Source organism: Rhinichthys klamathensis, unplaced genomic scaffold (genome assembly GCF_029890125.1).
Source record: "Rhinichthys klamathensis goyatoka isolate OS25496 unplaced genomic scaffold, OSU_Roscu_1.1 h1tg000192l_1, whole genome shotgun sequence".
NCBI lineage: Eukaryota > Metazoa > Chordata > Actinopteri > Cypriniformes > Leuciscidae > Rhinichthys > Rhinichthys klamathensis.
This window is the reverse complement of record NW_026606718.1, coordinates 3,058,243-3,077,777: the sequence shown is the minus strand read 5'-3', so window position 1 is coordinate 3,077,777 and position 19,535 is coordinate 3,058,243. Positions and strand designations below refer to the sequence as shown.

The 19,535-nt window shown below is 38.9% G+C and overlaps 1 protein-coding gene across 2 annotated transcripts in view; it reads right to left on the bottom strand.

The window, feature by feature from the left end:
• Nucleotides 1-4,827: 4,827 nt before the first annotated feature.
• The window catches only part of zgc:172282 (leucine-rich repeat and fibronectin type III domain-containing protein 1-like protein), a 128,683-nt gene continuing 113,975 nt past the window's right edge, over nucleotides 4,828-19,535 (bottom strand). The window contains exons 5-7 of one of the 2 annotated variants that reach the window (XR_008808151.1): nucleotides 19,199-19,312; nucleotides 18,450-18,777; nucleotides 4,828-5,229 (exon numbers count right to left, since the gene is read on the bottom strand). Coding sequence is in view for 1 of the 2 variants with exons in the window: in XM_056262457.1 (XP_056118432.1) it covers nucleotides 5,180-5,229 (50 nt within the window). In the remaining variant the exon portion in view is untranslated. The remainder of the gene's footprint in view (nucleotides 5,230-18,449; nucleotides 18,778-19,198; nucleotides 19,313-19,535) is intronic. The other variant, XM_056262457.1, reaches the window with a different exon arrangement.

The following is a 19,535-nucleotide window of genomic DNA, read 5'->3' as shown; positions in this document are numbered from 1 at the left end:
TACAAATTGGATTAGTGGTTCAAAAGTTATTAAACATTTAAGAACAACAGTTATTTTTATGCCGCCAGCGGCCGTTTAGGTCTTTAAGGGTTAATGAATTGAAACGACTATTTGCGTGTGCTATATTTTCAGTGCTTATTAGAGTATTGCATTGTTAGCTTAGGAACATGTGCAAACACAAAACTTGTTTGTAAGCTCTAACTGAATTTGTAACAGCATACTAGCATAGGCTACTACTCTAATTATTATTTCCATATCTGGCAGAAATAGTAAGAGAGAAATGCTAGCCATGCATGCTACTGATGCTTATTCAAATTTTGCTTCTCTTAAGTGTTTAACAAGAGGAGTGCTCATAGAGTGGTGCAGGTATGACATCACTTTGTAGGCCAAAACGCGGAAGCGAGTTAGCATTTTAGCACTTCCGGATCCATCATCCCGAAGTCAATGTTTTTTTTTAATGGGATTTTGTTTAGTTTTAGGCTGAAATAAGGTTTGTGGTGAACACAAGCTTAAGACATTTTCACGTTTTATTCCACGACATAAAATGCATCAGTAATTACCCCACATGTGACTTTTTGAAGCTGTAACGTGTCTTGAAAAAGGTGGTGCTAACAAGCTCAGTCCGTTTTTACAGCCTCATTATGCTCATAATTGTGCTCTTATAAACTATTCTAACTCAAACGTTCTGGGAAAATGATTTTAGGTAAATGAGTTGTCGGAAGCTAAGTGATGGTGACGTAGAAGTCGAGCAACCATGTAGTTCGTTTAGCTTTTTACTTCTGGCAACTGCATTTAGGCTTAACAATTGATAAAAGTTGTAATTATCTTTATGGACAAAACGTGAAAGTATCATCACAGAGCTTTTTTTTTTTTTTTGCGATAATCCAAAAGCCTATGGGGAAATCCTATTGGGTTTTTATCAAGGGAGCCAGCATGATAACGCTGTCGCTTGGCCTACAAAGTGACGTCACCTGCACCACTCGATTGTGCAAGAGTAATGGTTTAATTATGTTTATGTACTAGCAGACAGCAAGGCAGTTGGAACAGAACCATTGACTTGACTAGTAAATTATCTTAGAATCATTATGGTCATTTTCTGTGAGGAACAAAATAACAATTTCTCTAAATAATGTCTCCTGAACAGATGCAGATGTTGACTAATACAGATTTTCACAGTAAAATGCTCATCAGTTGTGGAGTTTAATTCGTGACTGCATTGGTCTGGAAACACTGTCCTGGAAATTGGCCATATGGTTTGACAAAGTGAGGTTTCCCCTGAGTGATTCCACGGAGTAGGAGTGTGAGGATGTTCTGCAGAAACACCTTTGAGTAGGCTGTGACATTACATGTCTCCAGATTCTATGCTGAAAAATACAAATGGAGTGAGATTTCCAGATGCACAGAAACAGGGGTGCATAAGGTTGACCATATTTAGCCACTCAGTTGCTAATGGACAATTTATGTCAGCTAGACAAAAAAAGATGAGTCTGAACTCTGAGGTGCAAGTTTTGTCGGAAGAAAGAATTGACTTTTAAGACTAAAAATGTCTATGTCTGAGTTAAGGGGAATTGGATGTAATGAATGCAGCACCGCTGTTGATGGTGGCCATCCCAAATCCAAGATATTATACAGCAGAGCAGCATTTACTGTAGCAAGACGGTCTCAGATATATCGTTTAAATAAATAATACTAATAATAAAAACATTAGGCACCAATTTTATCAGTCCTATTCAGAAACAAAAAATAGCTATGGTATAATGATAAAATCATTCAACTTTCAGATCTAAAAGAAGTGGAGTTTTCAGTATAGAGGGAATGCATTGACGTCACTTTCCCGCCGGAACAAGCCCCCTCAGCCGGACCGAGTGGCAAAAGAGCTGCTGCGTGACTGGATTTAATAGGGGAAACTGTGAAAATGCCACTAAAACGAACGATTATCAATTTAAACTAAATGTTGGACTCAATATAGTGTTCCTTACAACTACTATAGATCCAGTGATCCATGGATATTGACATGCAGCCAGGAATCGTGTTGCCTGACATTTATGTGTGCCTGATTTCGACACCGGGAAAATAAAAGCAATATAGACCTAAACATAAAGCAAATTAGCCTGTGAACGCTTTATATAAATGCAATGTAGTAGATAGGTCTAAATTCGGGTGATCACTTATATCAGTGTTATATATAGCCTATATCATCATATCGTCCTGCCCTAAAACTTGTATAGTTTTTTTTTGTCAGTGTTTATTTAAAAACATCCACTAAAGCAGAAAATACAATGATAAATATTTAATTGATGAGTTGTTAATATATATAAAAATACAATAAAGGGTATGATTTTACACCTAAATTCAGCATATTGACACAAAATGATAACTGCAAATCCACCTTTCGCTGCCTGGAGTCCAGTTGTTTCTGTGAATTGCAGCGATTTGCTCCTCTGTTCTGTAGTTTTCGGCAGTCGGTAAAAATATACCTCCGATTTGTTGTCAAATCTAGTTGTACAGTCAATCGCAAAGCTTTTTTTCCGCTTTATATGTGTTGTGTTTGTTTTTCAGCCGCTCAAATGCAGCCGCTCAGTCTTTTTGCCACTCACTGTGAGTAACTGCAGGCACTCCGGCCGACGGTGACGTCACGCGCATACCCTCTATAGGAACCTGTGGGTGGGGCCAACATTATGACATCATCCCAGGTTCAGAGTGATGAATTGTTTTAGCGGAAGCGGGAGATGGAGGATCTTATTTCTGAAACTCACTGGAGGACTTTAGAAGTAGGGCAAACTGGATCAACTTCCACCTGCACACCATCATACTGTCTTGATTGATGATAATTCAAACGTAGCTATGTACTCTGACTATTTACATACACATTCTACAGTATAATAATGTGTGCGGAAGCCTCTTATCTTCACAAATGCTACTTTTCAGGAAATGGAAAAAGCACTGTATTTTTTAAATAAACACATCGTCAAGGTTGATATTGTGGCTTTATATATGGTCAGACACTTGCATTAGTCATTATATTGTTAAAGGGGTCATATAATGCCATTTTTGTACAAGCTAATATGATTCTTTAGGGTCTAAATTAAAAGTTTGTAATATACTTTAATTAAAAATTCTCATTAGTATTGTAAGAAAACAGTTATTTTACCTGGTCAAAAACAGCTCTGTTTTTATCACGCCGTTTCAGTGTATATGACTTTAAATGATCATGAGCTTTGCTCACTCCGCCCCTCTGTTCTGTGCGTACACGTTTGTAACACAATAACCATAATGCGTTGTTCATTTTAAACGTGGGATTATGAATTATATTGAGAACGTCATACATAGAAAACATGCCGTAATGTACCCTGAGTGTAAACCTTAGACTCATTCATCGTGAAGCGTGCAAGCGATTTGCAAAGATATAAATATTAATATAAAGGATAATAAAACGTTACACTCACTTCAGTTGCTCTAGAGGTTCAGCAGGAACACGAATAGCTGGTACCGATCCTTTATTCAGGAAGCTTCTTAGCAAAACCAGCTTTATACTGATCCTCGTTTATAAAGCAGTCTGGTGAGAAATGATTCGCGCAAACATGAAAGCATTGACGTTGCTCGTGGGGAATATTCCCTTCGAAAACAAACACAGCCACTGCGTCTTCAGCGGTTCAGATTTGGGAACATTAAAATGACTGCTGTGTTCGTTATTACACCCAAGAACAGAATACCATTTGCTTAGACGCCATTCTGCTCATAGACAGTGCTCCAACATATCAACAATGACCGCGTTCGACGTCACGTGGTCGAACGGCTCGATTTGAGGCAGGGGAAAACATATAAGGAGATTAAAACAAAAACACTGGATGGATTTTTATCATTTTATGATGGTTGTGTACAGGCACTGCCAACACACATTTCAGTACAACCAACTTGAAAAAGTGCATGTACCATTATATGACCCCTTTAACATTTTACCAAAATCAAGCTCAAATGGAGTGTTTTTGACTCGTGAATTTTGGAGATTTTCAGAATTCGACATGTGTTTTGTCCAACCTCGCATTACGTTTTTATCGACTAACGGGTTATAAAATTTACTGTAGCTATGTCGGCGCTAGTCGTTTGTCTAGAATCTCATGTCATTGAAGACAAAGTCTTTCACACAGGTAATGTGTCACATAACACGCTATGACTCGACGACAAATGCTAGACTGAGACACTCTTCTCCACTCCTCAAATACATAAAACATTAGTCTTTATATATAGGCTAGTGTTTTTTTGTTTGTTTGTTTGTTTTGAGCAAAGGAGGTGCTGTGCTTATTCAAAGAACCAGTTCTTTATTTACTGTTCGTTGCACAGCAAACAAGCAGAGACAGTCCAAACTGTGTAAAGGGTGACCAATAGTATTTATGTCCATCGTATGCACACTTCAGATTCTCGCTTGAAGTAGAAAGTCATCCGGGTATTTTATGCATACTCTTTTATGAGTACTGTGAAATCGGACATATTTCTTTTGTCACATACTGTTTTACGCCTACTATAGTAGGGAAGTATGTGATTTCGAATGCAGCCATAGCTTTCCTCAGGTAATTTACAGTACAGCTCTTTAGTGTTCATTTATGTGGGTGTTTACTTCCATGACCTGACAAAACAGAATCCTGTTCAATTTTAACAGCTTTGACAAATTTAGCACATGTGAAAATAATTTAGCATCTTTAGTGATAATTGTACTGCCTGCAACTTTATTGTTTATAAAGGGAAGAGAAAATGAACAGTTAGGAGTGTGAATCCATTGACAAGAAAATTCCTGAAAGGAATGCCACACGTTAAAATGAGACCATTAGAATTGATCTAGTCTTTTATTATATATAAAAAAAAAATCACACACCATAAAAATTACATGTACAAAACTATAAGATCTTAAATTGATTTATGTACAGTTACAAAAGAAAATGGCAAAATAAAAAGTGACCAAACAACTCAAATTAACATGTATATTGTGCTCCCATTTGAGACTGCTGCCGCCATCTGTTTGTTGCTTTGAGTCCTATGAGTTTCAGTTCTCACTGGGCAGGAGGGCCATGGATGACACTGTAAATCCAGTTGAGATGGAGGAGGAGGAGGAGGAGAAGGGCAAATTGATGAAAGTGCAGGAAGCACAGACATGCTGTTTACTTTGTCCCATCTGAGTTTCCTCTCACTGCTGTAGTTTGCATGATTGAATGGGAGGAGGAGGATGATGAATATCTAGAGGAAACAAGAGAGAAAAACAGGATCAGAGCCCTTGGCAGAAGGTGTGAAGCGTCTGAAGAGATAAGAAAAGACTGCAGCCCTTGTCTAGTCATCGTGGAGCTGCTCACAGGTCAGCTAACATACAATTTAGAAGAATGATCCAGTTCGATACAATTTAAGCTTTATCGGCAGCATTTGTGGCACGATGATTACCAGAGTGAATTTATTTGTATGGAAAAATATAGAGAATTCTATCTGTCCAACGCTATCTCACGACCAATTCGTATGAATTCGTGCGGTTGATTAAAAGGTGGCTAATTCGTACAAATTCGTACGATCTCACTCGTTTGTCTAAACCCACGTGATGGGTAGGTTTAGGGGCGGGGTCAGGGGTAGGTCATTCCTACGAATTCATTACGAATTAGCCACCTTGTCAAATTTGTACGAATTGCCGTGAGAATGAGTTGGTCTGTCCGTCCATCCATCCATCCATCCATCCATCCATCCATCCATCTATCTATCTATCTATCTATCTATCTATCTATCTATCTATCTATCTATCTATCTATCTATCTATCTATCTATCTATCTATCTATCTATCTATCTATCTATCTATCTATCTATCTATATGTCTATACTGCCGTTCAAAAGTTTTGGGTTTTATTTAATGCGAAGAAGTATTGAATAAAATGAAAAGTTTTAAATGAAAGTATCTCATGCTCACCAAACATTAATTTGATCAATAACACAGTAAAAACAATAACAACATAAATATTACTCCAGGATCAAATGATCCTTCAAAAAAAAAAAAAAAAAAAAAACATTCTAATATGCTGATTTGGTGCTCAAGAAACATTTTATTGTTATTAGAAATGTCGAAAACAGCTTTGCTACTTAATATTTTTTTGTGGAAACGTGATTTTTTAATGAAAATAACATAATTCCTTTGAAATTAAAATCTGAGACATTATAATTGGCTATTTATATTAAAATCTATAAAATATTCCTGTATTTGAATCTTTATTCCATAAATCCATGGTGGATTACTGTAACACTGTCACTTTAACTTCAACTTGCATGCATTACATAAATACATACATACGCTAAAAATGAAAGGGCATAGTCAAACAAATTTATCCTATGACCAACATTATGCCACAAATGCTGTCGACTGAGGTTAACTTCATAGTCTGAAGTGTTCAAAGACCAGAGGGAGCGGGTAAAATTGGCTTTCATAAGTGGTGATTGTGACATCTAAAATTATATTGATCTTATATGCATAAAGGAACAAAAGGAATCAACAGCAGTGCTGGCATTCTCTCAAATCTATGATGGTGGTCTCCTCTTTGGGCTTCTGGACCCTTTGGATGAGAGAACAGCTGATATAAATGTTAATTTGTTGGCAGGAGGAGCAAACGGTGCCGCCAAGCTCTGGAAAGCTTGGAGACCATGAAAGCAGCCGGGATTAGACAAAATCTCTGCCTGTGACTCGACCCCATGCCTTTTCTGCTTCTTTCAGATAATGTATTCGCCGACACCACCTTTAACAGCTCAACACCTGGACAAGGACCTCCATCCATGCACTGTTTCAGCAAACACCACAATCAAAACCTAAATGAACATCCATCAATATTGATCTAAGCATGTCACAAGTGATTTATTTTTAGCTCGGCCCTGACAAAAGAAAATTCATCGGCATGAATTTGGCCTCTAGAGCGGCCATATGTTCCAGCCAAGCGTGCTCAGCTCTGAGACAGATTCTGGATGTTTCACACCGCATGTGGCCTCCGAGATGGATCTGTCTGGAGCCTCCCGGTAGAGATGTGATAGAAGACCGAATACACAACCAAAATCATCCAAACACAGCTAAGATCAACAGCTCCGGGCATTTGCATATTAAGTGAAGTTTCTGTTCCTGCTTGTTTTTAATCTCAGCCGTTTTCTTCTCTCACCTACCCCGAAAAAGCCGTGCGGTTCCGGTGTTTAATCTTGTTAGGTGAAAAATTAACGTTTTCAGTTTGGAGTGTGACGACGTAAACAGACTACTTAAGATATATGGGAGGTTATACAAAGAGAAAAGATATGCCGGTTGTTCCGGTGAAGAGACAATTTCGAGTATAAGAAAGAAGATAAATAAACTTCAAACTACAATCCCATTGCGTCATAAAAGCTTGATCCCTCAACTCTTCAAATGCTTGCCCTGAAATCTATTTATAATTCACGGCAATTAAGTCTAGATTTGTTAATATCTTTCGATTGCACTGAAGCGTCTCCTAATTTTTGAAATATACATGTCAACACCAGTGTATTCAAATATGCTCTATCGTTCAAAAGTTTTGGGTCTGTAAAATTTTTTTTATTTATTTTTATTGTTCAGCAAGGATGCATCAAATTAATCAAAAAATGACAGCAAATACACTTATAATATTACAAAAAAATTAAATTTCAATTAAATCCTGTTCTTTTCATCTTTTCATCAAAGAATCCTGTTTCCACACACAAAAAAAAAATTATATATATATATTTTTTCAACATTGATAATAGTGATAGGCCTACATGTTTCTTGAGCAGCAAATCAGCATATTAGAATGATTTCTGAAGGATCATGTGACTGAAGACTGGATGGAGTAACAGAAGGCAGATATTTTACATTGCGGTTATATTTTACAATATTGAAGTTTTTACTGTATTTTAAATGCAGCTTTGGTGGACTTCTTTCAAAAATATGAAAAAATATTACCTACCCCAAACTTTTGAATGGTAGTGTAAACAAAAGTACACATTTAAATGTATGTTTATTTGTTTGCTCTGTTGGCGGTGCAATTTCTTTTAATCAACCAATCGAGAGGAGCTTTTCAAGACTAATCCATGTTTAAATTAAATTGGTGAAGAACTATACTAAACCCGTAGATGAAAAATTTAGCGTAAACACGTCCAATCTTTTTCATCAGAAAACGAGGACGGCATTCAGCACTCAGATAATCTTATTACCCTGGGTTTGACTGCCATTATAGCTTTCATTATGAGTTATATTGGCACACCTTGTTTCTCGTCAGCACTATTGATTCTGCAATTAAATCCAGCCTGACCATTAGATATCAAATAAAGGAGTCTTTCAATGGATTTTGTGCAAACCCAGGGGCAAACAGTGAATGACAGCTGGGCATAAATCACAGAAGCTCTTTAATAAAACAGCAGTCTGTCATGCAAATGACACACAGGGGAATGACAGCCACATCATTTTCCAAAAGAAAGAGATAAGTAAACTCCACTTCAAATCTAATCACTTTAATGCTAACCTATTTAATCGACGCATACACTTGCACATTTGTGTATGGAAGAATAGGTATATGCATAGAATGTTCATCTTTTTCTGCATACACTGACTGTAAACAATAAAAAAAAAAAACTATTACAAAAAAAATGCTACAGTAAAACCGTCTCAGGTTACATCTGTAACCCCTGTTCTCTGAGAAGGGAACGAGACACTGCGTCGACTACAACACTTTGGGGAACGCCCCCCAGCGTAGCGCCTCTGAAGCATGAATGAAACTAAGCCAATCTTAATTGGTATTGCGTCATGACGTAACGAGTGACAGCATACACGGAAGCTACCAAGGGACGCCGGCACACAACAGCGTCAGCTTCTGTGATGAAGCAAGTCGCTCCCAGGCAGGGGAAGGCGTGGCGAAGGGACGCAGTGTCTCGTTCCCTTCTCAGGGAACAAGGGTTACAGTCGCAACCCGAGACGTTCCCTTTCGAGGGAACTCGAACTGCGTCGACTACGACACTTTGGGGAACGAGTACCCACTATGCCACAACGAGCCCTGCTTGTCCTAGTGTGAAGCTGCGCACAGACACACTTAGGACGAGTGCCAGGCGTAGAACGGATGTCCAGGGGAAAACCCCTTGATTTTCAACCACCACTGCAGGGCCCCCGTGTGCAGCAGGCCGAATGGAATGACGTTGGACGCTGCTGCCATGAGCCCTAACACTCTCTGAACATGTTTTACAGTGATGGCTTGGCCTAGCTTTATCCTGGTCACCGTGGTCAGGATGGACTCGATCCGTGCAGGAGACAATTGTGCCCGCATCGTGACCGAGTCCCACACTACTCCCAGGAACGTGGTTCTCTGGGCTGGTGCCAACACGCTCTTTTTCGTGTTGAGTCTCAACCCCAGGCTCTGGATGTGGGCAAGGATGACATCTCGATGCCGAACTGCCAGCTCTTGTGACTGGGCCATAATAAGCCAGTCGTCGATATAATTTAGCACCCTGATACCCTGAAGCCTCAGCGGAGCTAGTGCTACGTCCATACATTTGGTAAATGTGCAAGGGGAGAGAGCTAGGCCGAACGGAAGAACCCGATATTGGTACGCTTCGCCCCCGAAAGCGAACCTCAGGAACTTCCTGTGAGATGGAAGGATGGATATGTGGAAGTATGAGTCCTTCAGATCTATCGTGACAAACCAATCCTTGGATTGAATTTGATTCACAATGATGGGAATGGTGAGCATCTTGAACCTGAAACTCCTCAGAGACCGATTCAAGTGCCTGAGATCTAGTATTGGACACAACCCCTCATCCTTCTAGGGAACTATGAAGTCATCATCATCAAAGATAGCCAGGCGGGAGCGCAGCACTCGGATCGGTAATGCTTCGCAATCCATGCAGGCAGCTCTCAAAGGGGGCGTGCTGCGCTCCCAAACAGTGCACACACAATTGGTGTGTGTCCCCACCCGTGATATAACGAGGGCAGGGATGCACACACCGCTTGTAGCTCTGACTCACCATTTATATATATATATATACACTCACCGGCCACTTTATTAGGTACACCAGTCCAACTGCTCGTTAACACTTAATTTCTAAGCAGCCAATCACATGGCGGCAACTCAGTGCATTTAGGCATGTAGACATGGTCAAGACAATCTCCTGCAGTTCAAACCGAGCATCAGTATGGGGAAGAAAGTTGATTTGAGTGACTTTGAACGTGGCATGATTGTTGGTGCCAGATGGGCTGGTCTGAGTATTTCAGAAACTGCTAATCTACTGGGATTTTCACGCACAACCATCTCTAGGGTTTACAGAGAATGGTCCGAAAAAGAAAAAACATCCAGTGAGCGGCAGTTCTGTGGGCGGAAATGCCTTGTTGATGCCAGAGGTCAAAGGAGAATGGCCAGACTGGTTCGAGCTGATAGAAGGGCAACAGTGACTGAAATAACCACTCGTTACAACCGAGGTATGCAGCAAAGCATTTGTGAAGCCACAACACGCACAACCTTGAGGCGGATGGGCTACAACAGCAGAAGACTCCACCGGGTACCACTCATCTCCACTACAAATAGGAAAAAGAGGCTACAATTTGCAAGAGCTCACCAAAATTTAACAGTTGAAGACTGGAAAAATGTTGCCTGGTCTGATGAGTCTCGATTTCTGTTGAGACATTCAGATGTTAGAGTCAGAATTTGGCGTAAACAGAATGAGAACATGGAACCATCATGCCTTGTTACCACTGTGCAGGCTGGTGGTGCTGGTGTAATGGTGTGGGGGATGTTTTCCTGGCACACTTTAGGCCCCTTAGTGCCAATTGGGCATCGTTTAAATGCCACGGCCTACCTGAGCATTGTTTCTGACCATGTCCATCCCTTTATGGCCACCATGTACCCATCCTCTGATGGCTACTTCCACCATGTCACAAAGCTCTAATCATTTCAAATTGGTTTCTTGAACATGACAATGAGTTCACTGTACTAAAATGGCCTCCACAGTCACCAGATCTCAACCCAATAGAGCATCTTTGGGATGTGGTGGAACGGGAGATTCGCATCATGGATGTGCAGCCGACAAATCTGCGGCAACTGTGTGATGCCATCATGTCAATATGGACCAAACTCCCTGAGGAATGCTTCCAGCACCTTGTTGAATCTATGCCACGAAGAATTGAGGTAGTTCTGAAGGCAAAAGGGGGTCCAACCCGTTACTTGCATGGGGTACCTAATAAAGTGGCCGGTGAGTGTATATACTAGTGCTGTCAAACGATTAAAATATTTAATCGCGATTAATCGCATTAATGTCATAGTTAACTCACGATTAATCACATTTAATCGCACATTTTTATCTATTCTAAATGTCTCTTGATTTCTTTTTGTCCCATAATTTTTTCTCATTTTAATGCTCTTATCAACATGGAAAAGTGGATCGGCTTGCTTTGTGCAAATGTTTTTTATTGAAAACAATATTGGCATATACTGTTCAATTTCACACTAAAACATTATCACTTGGAGCAAATAATCTCTCTCACACAATTTAACACTGTCCATCAATAAAAGGGTGAAATAAATACTGACAAAGTCCTGATATTGACGAGGGGGCAGAGAATTCGCATCAGCTGTGTGTGTGTGTGCTGGCCATCATCAAGTGGTATTCAGACGTACGTGCTGCGATGATGATCAGTTCACAACGACAAAACACACAGATCACTTTGGTCTCGTCAGTGGAACCATTTGGCAACTTTTTAAAAGTAAACTTTCCATTCAGAATCTTATTGGCATCCATTTCGGCGTCTCGCGCTCGTCATCCACTCAAAACGTGACGTTTTGAACGTTCCTATAACATTCAGAAATAACGTTTTTATAACTTAATGGGAACGTTATGAAAACGTTCTTATAACCTAAAATTGTTAGCTGGGGAAGAGGAGAGATTCGCGATTGCACTGAACACGTTTTAAGTGCAGGCATATTCTCTGAGCGAGCCCAGAGAAAATTCTTACAAGAGCAGCGTGTATCTGAGAGCGCGCGACTCGAGCAGAGAGATTCGTGCTCGACACATTATATTCCGCGCGCGAGCAGAGAGATTCGCGCTCGCGCATCCGGCTCGCAAGCCCAAACAAGTGTGTGCGGCGTGCCTGTTGTTTTGTAGATCCGCTTGCGTTTTCAAAACGCCCGCATGCCGTCCTGTTGCAAAAGCATGTGAAAAAAAAACTACAAAGTTTGCTAGGCCAAAAAGACCGTTAATCGTGCGATAAAAAAATGAACGCCGTTAAAATGGGTTTGCGTTAACGCCGTTAATAACGCGTTTAACTGACAGCCCTAATATATACATATGCTTGTGTACTGGCAGACAACATCAAATAAGACACACATGACAGAGAGCGCTTGCTGAAGAACAGAAAGCTGACGGCGTCCCTTTGTAGCTTCCGTGTATCCCGTCACACGTTACGTCATGACGCAACACCAATCAAGATTGGCTTAGTTTCATTCATGCTTCAGAGGCGCTAGGCTGAGGGCGTTCCCCAAAGTGTCGTAGTCGACGCAGTTCGAGTTCCCTCGAAAGGGAACCTGTTAATTGTGGAACTGTGTGTTACTTTTTCAAATGGCAGAAACATTCTAAACTGTTTAACGTTGCATTATATAATTTTAATGATATTTTACTGACATTTTGAATAATCTATCAATTTTCCAAACCATCTGTCCTATGTAAGGTGCTATTAAAGGAGTAGTTCACTTTTTAAAAAACCTTTGCTGATAATTTACTCACCCCCATGTCATCCAAGATGTCCATCTCTGTCTTTCTTCAGTCGAAAAGAAATTAATGTTTTTGATGAAAACATTCCAGGATTTTTCTCCATATAATGGACTTCAATGGTGGCCAAACGGTTCAAGGTCTAAATGACCGTTTCAGTTCAGCTTCAAAAGGCTTTAAACGATACCAGACGATGAATAAGGGTCTTATCTAGCGAAACGATCGGCCATTTCAAAAATAAATAAAAAAGTTAAAGTTTTATAGGCACAAATGCTCGCCTTGCGAACTCTCCTGTTCGAACTCGTTCATCAAAATGAACGAGTCAATAACTCGAAAAAAGATTCGTTCATTTTGATGAACGAGTTCGAACAGAAGAGTGAAGCTGAACTGAAACGGTCATTTAGACCTTGAACCGTTTGGTGCCCAGCAAAGGGCATTATATGGAGAAAAATCCTGGAATGTTTTCATCAAAAACATTAATTTCTTTTCGACTGAAGAAAGAAAGACATGGACATCTTGGATGACATGGGGGTGAGTAAATTATCAGCAAAAGTTTTTTTAAAAGTGAACTAATCCTTTAATAAAATAATGACTTTTTGGATGTAAAAACTATGAATTATATGAATAGCTATAGTTTATGGTAAAAACAGTCAAATAACATTCCCAGAAGTGCCTGCGTGACACATCACATGATTATATATTTATATTTTCATTATATTTTTATTATCAGTAATGCACCATGTTATGTTGCATTTTCTATTAATGTTTATTGCATTATTTTTTTTAGTGTTGTGTGTAACTGATGGTTTTTTTTGTGTCTTTGTGTGTATGACACTGTCTAAAAATGAGTGTTGGCTATAATTAATCTGATTCATCATGTCGCTTTCTATTTTGTCATCTGTGTTATCATGGTGGTTATCAGATACGTTTAGGTAAAAAACAAAAGCAGATTTTGTCCAAGTAGATTTTTATAATAACATTATATCACTTACTGATCTATCTGGTTATAAAATATAGCGCCAATATATGCCATCCTGAAAAAGTTACATTTCGGGGAAATCTCAACTATAAATTCATATCGTGAAAATATGCTTAATCAACATCACAGTAACCTGGTGCATTCAAAATAAAAATTGGAGAAAACTCTCAATTTGGTGAATGTTTCAAAAACATAAATCAAGGAAAGAGTTGCAATATTACTGGAATGTGAATTAACAAACATATTAGCATTGTGAATAATCCATCAATATTCCAAACCATCTGTCCTTTTGTAAAATGAAATTAAATTCAATAAAACATTTGTAAATGTATTTCTTCAAATCACAAGCCATGGAATGTGGGCATTATATCCTGGCTGTTGCAATATTCGGCAAGTCCTTAAAATCCAGTGTGACCACCTCCGAACGAAACAAGATGCATTTGAAGAAGTCAATGTGGGCGACCATTTAAATCCATCTGGTTAATCTAAGCAGTGAGTAAATTCGCGTTTTCTCTGACCCTATGAGGGGAGCATCTGGGCTCACGGAAAGGGCAAATTCGTGAGTCATTACATGTTTCATTCCTAATTTCAATTAGCTAGAAAACGCACGCTGAAGGGTCTCCAAGAAACAAAACATTTGCAACAAAACCATCACCGAACCGTTAATTTCCAGGAACTCGGCTGTACTATGTGATTAACAATGTTGTGGTAATTACTAATTGCGGAGTACTTATCTCAAAGAGGTGGAAGGTGGAACAAAGAATTAAGGTATCAGCAAACATCCCCTCTGGGTGAGCAGACAGAGGCCAGATAACATCGCCGTGAACTCCTTCAACACCGTGTTCACAGAAAATAACAAATCACAAGAACAGCTAATTAAAACAGCAGAAACTATGCTTTTCACAATTCCAATCCAATCCAACATTGGTAAAGGACATTTCAAGGTCTTTACCATGAGCCAACTGTCTAAACCAGAGGTGAGATTGCATTTACGATCCCGATATAATTAATTATTACATATCAATATTTAAAACTGCTCTTGTAAGTGTAATTTCTGTTTTAATGGCATTTCTGTGATTAAATGGCAAATAAGTAATCAAAACGGACAACCTGTATAAGCGTCTGTGGCAGCGAAATGTGTTCAGTGAGATTATCACGGTGTCATCGGCATGGAGAAGTGATTAGTCACGTAATGATTTTTTAATTGGCGAAGAAATGAGGCTTGACAAGTCAAAACGAAATGCTAAGTGTGGCGAAGGGGTGCCAACAACTAAAATACTGTGTAATTGCAGTTCATTTGGACTATTTTTGTTTTAAAATATAAAAACTTAGATGAGAGATGAAGGTCTGAAATAACAGGGTTGGAAAGATCAGTCATAGAAAATGTATATTTTTTAGGAACATTACTCCAGTCTTCAGTGTCACGTGACATCATTCTGCTGATTTGCTGCTCAGGTAACATTTATTGTTATCAATGTTGAAAACTAACTTCCCCCAAACATTTAAACAGTAGTGTATAATGTATGTCACAGTAAGAAATGATTGCTCATTTTTCTCTCAGCTATTGTTGTTAGATGCCTGAAGAGCTATATGTGGATAATTTGTCAATGGCCTCCTTACATAATCAAGATCACAGAGGCAAATCTCAGTCGACAACAGCTAGGTTTGATTCACAGCTTTAAGCATTGAAACAGGGGAACAAACATCTCAATCCATCTTAACTTTGCATTTCGAACTTTTAACTGCTCTCGTTTCTCAAAGTCATGGAAAGCAGAGGCTTTGATTTTGGGATCAATAGCCAGGTGAAGCGCCAATCGTTGGCCTGTCAATTTATCCTTGTCAGCTCCTTTAGCAGGAAGACTTTTAAACAGAATCCCACTGATTGCGTGTGACATCGGCATCAAACACCTTTCTCAGGTCACAGACAGCCAGGCCACATGTGTCATCAAATTCAATCAATATTTCATCAAGAGAGTTGCAACTTAATCGACAGCTAAAGTTTTTGAGTGCTGTTTATTCTCTGAAAATACAGTATGTCACCATTAAGTATTAAAACAAAAAGTATTATATTACACATAATATACACATAAGTCTCTCTCTCTCTATATATATATATATATATATCTTCCTATTCCCTTAATATCCTAACTAATTCTGCTTCTCATGTAAATTTCTCTTGATTTAAGAATTTTTAGATATCTGTACTGGAAAATGCTAAGTAAGAAATATTTTTTTTGCAGCGAACAATGAAAGTGCCTCCAGGAACATCCAGATCTTCATTTACACTGTAAAAAATTTTACTTTTGAAGTTGTAAATAAAAGAGAGATCAAAAATAAGAGATCACTAGAGTACGTTTTACAAGAAAATAGTAGTTATTTCTATAACTTTTCTAAAAATGTCATGTTTAATTCATTGTTATCTGCAGATTCTTTGGAATTATTTCTGAAATTATAAACCAACATATATATATATTTTTTTGACGTGCTATTTCGATGGATTGTCCAGTGCCTGAGTAACATTCCCTGGTGCATTTGGCTTGCGTGCAGCATCCTGTATATTTCTTTTGACATGCTCTGTCAAACCTCTGTTCTGACGTCACCAAGCATGAATGCTGAGGGAATTTTTAGCAACAGTTAAAATAAAAATACCAGTATGATCAAATAATTCATGAGGCTGTTGCGCTGTTACTGAGCTTGCATACAATCCTCATATCCACTGTGCAACAACTATGCTGTTAAGTCACCTTAACCGTAATGTAAATTGTAAATTGTGAATGGCTCCATCATAACCTCTGCTTGACGTCTAGTCTTAAATGGGGAAAATGTACATACTTGGCATTTACTATGGCCTTATGTTGGCATTTGTTTGCAGTCAGAGGTGATACTTGGAGATGAAAGGTACTGATTATGCAACACAAACAAGTTAATTATATTTCCACATGAGTGATCATGAGTTTTGGTAGAGCTTCTGATACATGAAGCTGAGGTGCAAGACATTAGCTGATAACCTCAGGACAGACACAGCAATGTCAACACAAGAGCTGAGAGCTTCCTAATCACTGACTCTGATCTCTTTTGAGTGAGCAAACCTTACTATATATATATATATATATATATATAATACCATTATGCCCATATTGCAAAATATTATTACAATTTAAATTAACTGTTTTGTATTTTAAAATTAGAGATGCACCGATTACATTTTTCTTGTGGGTCACGGTAGGTTATTATTCAGGTAAGAAAGTAATGAAATGTAAAATAGCACGGATAGTCTTCATTGTAAAAGTTAAATACAGATTAATGTTTACAATTAAAGTAATACAACTTATTTAGTGAGAGCAGAGAGTGATTTTCTTTGTCTTTTGTTCTTTGATTAACATGACAGACAGCAACAGGAATAAGACTGCTGTCACTTTAAGAGTTTATGCACAGATCCAAAATACTGTTACACAACATGCGTTATCTTTCTCAACTATTCCAAAACTGATTGTGTTGAACTGAATACTCGCCAAGATGGGCATTTTTTTTTTTTTAAAGATTTATTTTGGTGTGTTTTGCCTTTATTATGACAGGACAGTTAGTTGACAGGAAGCAAAGTTGGAGAGAGAGAGGGGGATGGGATCGGCCCATGAGTCGGAATTCGAACTCGGGACGCCCGAAGCGTAACTGCGCTATATGTCGCCGCGCTGCTCACGAGGCTATTGGCACCGAGGAAGACGGGCATTTTGACACAATTTTGTGTGTAAACCACTCATTTTGGTACTTGCGACTCACAAGCTGCTTGAGACTGAGAGGCGGCTTGTTCGCTTCACTTATATAGATCAGTGGTGCGCGCGCTTTTGGTCTGAGCGCGAAACCTGCGGGAATACTAAAATGATGCACAATACAAACACTATTTAACCGGAGCGAATGAGAGGAGTGAGTAAGAGGAGGCAGGTGTGTGTCACTTTGCCGACGGAGAGAAGAGTGCAAGATTACAAAGCTGATGTTGTTTCCTGTGCCGCTGGTAACAAAACAGACTCGGAATCGGAAAGACATGAGACTGACCGGCCGGTCACTCGTCGGGGGCGATCATGCGCAAAATTGTCAGATTCCGGTCCCTGGCCAGTCAAATGGTGCATCTCTATTTAAAATATTTTTAAATATATTCCTGTGATGGCAAACCTGAATTTAATGGATCCTTGCTATTATATTTAAGTAATATATTGAATTATTAATATAACATTTATTTATAATATTAAACCGATATAATAGAATGTTTAATAACACTAGTGTACATTCAAATTCAAGTGTGAATTGCATCTATACTGTATATACAGTATTTATGTATACACACAAATATAGTGGTATATAGAGTGGCTTTTTATACGTTGAATTAATTGTTTTGATTTGTATTATTTAAAACTAGATGGAATTGGAAGAATCACAATAACTTTGATTTCTATTATGTTTGTGTAAGATGAGCCCCGTCACATACAAAAGCATTATTGAGAATAACATTCTACATAATTTTATTGACAAAACATTTTATGTTGTTAAACCAGTGAGAACAATTATGAGAACTGATTGAATTTTGATGTATTGCATCTTGATAGAATATGTTTCATGAGTAAAATGTTAGACCCATTCAACTTTAAGGAAATGTTTCGAATGTTTCAGTTTGCATTAGCAGGTAGAGACACGTTTAAGGTGAATATTCGCTTTCCAAAAGAGCAAGTGTATACTCACCCCTTCCAGTGAGGTGTTATTCTCGAACCCAAACCGTCCAGTAAACAATGCATACTGAAGTCGGCAGCAAACACATAGACAGTCCCGGCCGCGGGATGTAAAAGGCAATATGTTCCAAAAGCCAGCAATGGAGAACAATTATTGTGCTCCGTTTCCATTCGTTGCAGTAGTGGATTGAGTTGAGTCCTCAAATGTGTCCCGGTAGGAAACGGTTGGATAGTCCTTGGAATACAGTGTGAGAAGTGAACACTCAAGGGAGAAAGTCCAGTAGGGGTTCAGACAAATTATTCCATATTCCTCTCCCCATAATCAGATGACCTGGCGTGCTCTGGGGTGGGTTGAAAACAGAGAGAGAGAGAGAGAGATACAGAGAGAGAGGCCAACAATAAACAAAACAGTTTCAAAACCCAAATGAAGAGCAGATGTCTCAGCTGGTAGTGCAGATTTTTTTTTGGAAATACAAACCCGAATAGAGAACAAGTGCATCTGTCACACTACACAGAACAGAGATGAAACAGAGCTGTCATATGCACCAGACATGCCTTCAGAAACTACGCCAGAACCCGTGTAAAAAAAAAAAAAAAACGAGTTTGTTATGCGTAGGACAGTATCTGAGTCTTATAGCTTCATCTCAGGGTGTTTTCAGTCTCTTACAGCAAAGTTCTGACCATTTACAAAAATAAATGAACTTTATAAAATTCCACATAGCAGATGACTTTAGAAGAAGTAAAAAAGAAAGGTGGCATTACTCTTCAGGGATGATGGCTGTCTCTTGCGGGACAGCGGAAGGAGTCATCAAATTTTAAAGTCGCTCCAATCTCGTTGAACCCTCTTCTCGTCACTGACCTGTGGGTTTGCGGTGTCTAGGGAAGACAGAAAAACAGCCGTGAGGGACGGGTAGGACTGTGCTAGTGACAAGACAGAGTGTTCTCGCGTCTCTCTCAGAAGACCACTTAATGGGAGTCTGCTGGCGGAGGTGAAGGACAACAGCCGGTCTGTGGTGGCAGAAGGGCTAGTGTAGCTGATCTTCTCTACTACCACAACTACAATATAATGTGTCACAGAATAGATAAATAAGGGATAATA